This window comes from Acyrthosiphon pisum, chromosome A1 (assembly GCF_005508785.2).
Source record: "Acyrthosiphon pisum isolate AL4f chromosome A1, pea_aphid_22Mar2018_4r6ur, whole genome shotgun sequence".
In the NCBI taxonomy this organism is placed as follows: domain Eukaryota; kingdom Metazoa; phylum Arthropoda; class Insecta; order Hemiptera; family Aphididae; genus Acyrthosiphon; species Acyrthosiphon pisum.
The window spans coordinates 53,409,366-53,415,388 of record NC_042494.1 but is presented as its reverse complement, the minus strand read 5'-3'; the positions used below and the strand labels follow the sequence as shown (position 1 = coordinate 53,415,388).

General features: G+C 31.5%; 1 protein-coding gene across 1 annotated transcript in view; it reads right to left on the bottom strand.

Moving 5' to 3' along the window:
* Window positions 1-4,046, bottom strand: part of Cct5 (chaperonin containing TCP1, subunit 5 (epsilon)) — a 6,752-nt gene extending 2,706 nt beyond the window's left edge. Inside the window, exons 1-3 of the mRNA NM_001160388.1 lie at window positions 3,809-4,046; window positions 3,289-3,514; window positions 3,023-3,221 (exon numbers count right to left, since the gene is read on the bottom strand). Coding sequence (NP_001153860.1) covers window positions 3,023-3,221; window positions 3,289-3,514; window positions 3,809-3,916 — 533 coding nt within the window. The 5' untranslated portion in view covers window positions 3,917-4,046. The remainder of the gene's footprint in view (window positions 1-3,022; window positions 3,222-3,288; window positions 3,515-3,808) is intronic.
* Window positions 4,047-6,023: the final 1,977 nt, after the last annotated feature.

Here is a 6,023-nt window from a genome sequence, read left to right as displayed (position 1 = left end):
CCCATTATTACTTTTACATTAAAACCCATCGGGTTTTTGGGTTTTTTGGGGTTTTATTTGAAAAAACCCAACCCGGGTTGGGTTTTTTCTAAAAAGCCCGGGTTTTTGCCAACCCTGCTTTAAGATGAATCATTTATTGATGGTAATTGGAATAAAAGTACCCAAAATTCATTTTTTAAAAATGCACATACAAAATATGTAACTCAGTGTATATTCTACTACAAGCATGTCAATCTCAAAGTATTAACTGGGCTAAATATATTGAATAGATTAGTATGCAGGCCGAACATAAAAATGTAGTTTAAAAAAAGAAAAACAAATTATACAAATTTTTAATTACTTACAATACTATACAATACTTATTCAATTGCAGTTTATAAGAAGATAAGACAGAAAAACACCTCTATATTGTATACTTCTCACTAACATAATTGTGACAAGATAGGAAAATTGTAATTTTTTTTTTAAATGTATTGTTTATTAATATTATTATGTTGGCGTCATAAAAAAACGAGCTGAGGGTCGCGTGTTTGACATGACTGATCTACTAAATTATCAACGATAAACCTCAAGAGGAACAAAACACTTTTTCATTTTTTTTACAGTAGAATTGTACATAATATTGTAATATAAGTAGTTTTGATGTTAGAAAATGATAAAATAAAATATATTAAAGTAAATTAAATAGATCTCAAAGTTAATTTTAAAAATTAAAGATGGCTTGGTTTTTAATTTTTATTAGTTAATTAATAGGGAACCAATTTATATGTAAATGCATATTTTTATTAAAACAAAATATTAAAGATTCAATAAGAAATGTTCAAAATTTAAATCATTCTTATTAAAATAATGTTACATTTATTTTACATATTTTGTTATAAAATATCATATCATGTGCTAATTAAATTATAAGATATTTGTGTTGCAACATTTTTTTTTTGAAAGCTTAGTCATACCAGTTTTTAAAGAAATGTACCCTGATCTTGCTCTACTATGCAAACTCATAATTACTAGGTAGGGCACATGGTTGATAGCTACTTAATATTATTATGAACACTTTTCGAAAATACAAGAAGTTACTTCAAAACTAAATCTAGAAACTTCTATCGCTTTTAAAAAGCTCAAAATATTATGCAAAATGAAATATTGTAAAATAATTTAATTTTTATCTCAGTGAATTTTAGTTTTATTGCACATATAATTACAAAGTTAGAAACAAAATATATATCCTTAAATGATAGAATTTAATTTGTAAAATTAGTGATAGAAAAATTAAAACTTATACGTGGACGAATAGGAGATGTTGTAGAAAACAAAATTTATGCAGTCACAAAAAAAAATCCAGACTACATTGATTTTAAAACAATAAATGACATAATGAGTGGCAGACACCCTTTCAAAAACTTGGAATTATCGCCTTCAGATATTATGTCCTAAAAATATGCTCAAATTACATTGGTTAGTGGAACGATCATTTAGCAGTTTTAAAAATATTTTGAGATCTAATAGGAGATATTTAACATTTAATAATTTACAAGAAATTTTAATTAATCAATGCATTATGCAATTTTATAATTATTTTATGCATTATTCATTATTAATTTTGATATTTTTATAATTATTTAATTATATTTAATGTATCGTTTTTTTTATAAATAATACTGATTTATAAATAAAAATTTTAATTATATATTTATATATTTGCATTGCAGATAAATTTGTTCCCTAGTAAAATTAATGGTTCTTTAATAGGTACCTGACAATGATTGAGTTTTAGTATTTAAATCGTTGAACCTATACAACATTAAATTTGGTACATTAATTAATAATAAGTATTTACCCAATTTTATTTTAAAATACTGTCGTAATATAGTAATCAGGGAATTTTTTAGGGGGTCTTTTTCTGGAGAATTTTTCCTGCAATTCATAATATTGACATACCCATCCTAAAATCTTAATTATTTTATATTCAGTAATTAGACAATCAAATAAGTGTCAGATTTTAATGCATTTGTATTTTGTATTTATCCTTTTAATTACTAATTTATAAAAATTGAACTATACTCTATTCAGAATAAGGAGAAACCAGGAGGCTCATAAAATGTTTGTTGTTGTTCACGTATCTAACCCCACTACGGTTACCTCTACAAATCATACCGACATGTTCAACCCACCCGAACGATCAATTCCGATCTCATCAATGCACAAATGATAAATTTTAGGCTTCTCCAACGATATATTTTTGAATATCGATATCGTTTTGAATTGTGCGTTATCAAATCGCGATATCGAAAAAAAAAATGTAGGTATCGATATATCGATATTGATATTCTGATATCTTTATGATATCATAATTGTCAATACTCAATAGTACTCAATACTCAATTAACTAGGTAGTAGGTACACAGAACTATGTGGTAGGTACACCAAAAAAAAGTTAGGTACCTTTTATTGGTACTAGGTAGTAACTAGTAGGTATTAGTTAACAATTAATTGTTTTAAAATAATAAATATTTTATTCAAAAACTTAGGCATAAATTATCAGTTCAGTTTATAAAGATTAAAGGGCTATTAAGTCCGAGTACTCTAGCTTAACCACGTCGGTACAGAAGAAATAATTGAGTGATTCTAGAGGACAAAATAAAAACCATTTAGTAATTACACAATTACTATATTAACGAGAAAAACAAAACATAAACAAAATATTTTAACGAATCACAAACAACACCGGAACGTCCGAAACTATCAAGCGATAAACACTGACTAACTGACTGAGCTACAGAGTTATGAGACTATTTAGACTAATGAGTTACTGGGAAAAATAATTATTTAAAATTTATTTTTTTGTTATCTTGTGCTATTTTTAACCTGGAATATCTGATATATTTCGATAATCGATATATCGTACGATATATAACGATTATCGATACCTAAATTTCCGAAAAAAAGTTCGCGATATCGATATCGTTGGAGAAGCCTAATAAATTTGTAATCTGAACAATTTATTAATAATGTTCCTTACATTTTGGATCCCAGAGTTGTCATTGCTGTTTTAATAAGGGGTTCCAAGTTGTTTATATCAACTGGAAATGAATCAGCAATTGAGTCTAAATGCTTGCAAGCACTCTGAGCGGCCAATTCAAAACCATCTGCAATTCGGATAGGATGTATACCCTGATCAAGCAAATGTTCAGCTTGTTCAAGCAAAGCTCCAGCGATCACTATAACAGGATAAAACTTGTTAGCACAAATAATGATTGCATTAAAAATAATTAACACTTTACATACCTACAACTCCAGTAGTTCCATCACCGATTTCGTTATCTTGAGATTGAGACAACTGTACCATGAGCTTAGCGATCTCATGATCAACGTCCATCATATTCAAAATGGTGGCACCATCGTTGGTAACAGTCACTTCACCGTCAGATGACACCATCATTTTATCCAAACCTTTTGGACCCAATGACGTGTATAACGTCTTGGCGATAGACCGTGCGGCCATAATATGCGACTAAACATGTTGAAAATTAACATTTTACATGATTGTTATAATTGGCTTGGGCGATCATAAGTATATTTTGTGCATTGGTGTAACGTTTCAAGTCGAAATAAACAACAACCATGTGTGTGCCACAAAACCCGACGAGCTTCCCAGCACACCTGGTCAATGATCACATACACACGGTTGTTCAGGATCATACTACTCTGGATCAAGGAACGACGGCGCAGTCGAGTCACGGAAACAATAGAATCGTCATCGACTTTGTACGTTTTTTCCAGCAGTAAATATAAAACAACCACAAACCTTCAACGCATCGATGCCAGTCAGCCTACGCTGTTTGTGTTGGTCTTTGATGATGATGAACGGCGTACCGAATTCATCGAAACCCAACGAACCGGGTATGAAAGACATGGTCCCGTTGTCGACGTTTCCGTTCGTCCGGCCACTCTATACAAGAGCAAAAAAAATTAAATTCAAACACGAAATGCAGTTCGCTGTTGTGTGAGACAAACAAGAAGTACGAGCAAACCGTGAGTCGTCCGGAGTACTCCGGATACTTTTTGTAGGTTATGTTCGTATGATTTCGTACTGACGACGGTTCGACAAACTGGATGCCACTCCTACTGTAAACCCACCGTTTTCTATTTTACAACCATGCCGGGTTTCCAATACACCGTGTCGTGTGACGTGTAGTGTCATAATATTCAACATGACAAAATAAATAGGTATCTCAGCAATATTACCGGTTTAGAAACAAATTGCGCACCCAGCCTTGTACTGTGACGTAAGCATTTCTCCGGTTCTCATTGGTCCACCGCCGTCACTGCCGCAATTGCCGCCGCCGCCGAAGACTCCACCACAACTACACCGCTCAGCCAGTTGGAGAAATGCTTACGTCACAGATATGCGTATCACGAGTTGCTGACATACCTATTTATTTTGTCATGATATTCAACTTTTAGGTAACGTCACGTTACTAACGTGTTACCGACATTTTGTTACCTACATATTAAATACGGAACGAAAGACGTCGCGGAAACCCTGCTTACACCATTACACGGTGACCAGAATATCATTGATAATATTATTTATTAATTTACCATTTATGGCCTGTTTAGTGTTTACAGTTACCCACTGCGCCGGCCACAGTCCACTGGCCACTGCCCACTGTCGTTGTCGTATAAATTAATACTCTGTACAAGCATTGTGCATTTATATACTGTTCTACCACAGAATAGATGAATTTTCATCTATTCTGTGGTTCTACCGTATGAGCGCCAGCTTTTGTTGTTTTCGCCGAAAACTCTGAAACGTTGAAACTGCCGGGGTGCCTGACTTTCGCTAAACAGTAAACACATACAATATTACGTTCGATTAAAAATCGATTTTCATCGAATTATTTGTTTAATTTTAATATATTCAATGCTGAAAACCAGATACGTTAATTGTCAAAATGTTAAGTGGTTTTGAGTCTATAACGTAGACGGACATTGCTGTTGTATATTTAATCATTATTTATATTTTGATTATCAACCAATATTTCCTTTTATTTAAAAAAAAATCCCATAGTAATGCATGGCAGGTCGGGTATTCATCTAAATTTTTTTAAACATTTTGTTTGTATTTCTATTGGCAACCATATTATCCATTTGTCCATATATATCAACAAAAATTTCGATTTTCGTGAATCGTGAGCCAAAAGTACATTTATTTATTCATGTCCGCATGTGTGAGCCATCCTATACCAATCTCATAGGCGTGTGCCAGCCTAGGTTAGTAGGATGTAATTGGTGTCAGGCCTGCTTATGCATTTTTCGAAAGGCGTTGGTTAACCGACGAAGTTTTAAGTTCGAAGTGTTACAAATTATATATATTTTTTTTAAATTACATTTATTAATTTATTATATAGATATTATGTTTGACAAAATGTTTCCGTTATCCTGACTACCGGCCTATACAGCGATACCGCGACTTCTCAATTTTGTAATCTCGACTACCAGTCAGACTTTATAGTTCCCCATGTCTTAAATATACCATGATAGTTACCCGTAACAACATAGGCGAAACTACGGGTCAGGCCAGTCAGGCCATGGCCTGACCTAATACTGATTACTGAGTACTGACTAAAAATGTGTATACATTATATATTATTTTAATAATTATTTAGGCATTATAAATAATACATTTATATCTACGTAAATTGTTAACATTTCTTAAATTAAATTGTATACACTACACAATGAACATAATAATACAATTTTTTTTGAAAATATGGAGTCATAATATAGTCTATTCTATGTAGGTACTTGAATAATCGGTTTGATCAGTTATTGTTTAGTTCACGTTTATTTTTTTACTATAGCAAGTATAATAATTAATTTTACGTAACAAATCATCAGTCAGTAATGTTTGTTACGTGGTGAAAATACACCCGAAAATATACTCGTAGAAAATTATTGTCGATTAGACGTACTTCAATATTTTCATATTATTTCTTTTATTATAAATTTATATTTTT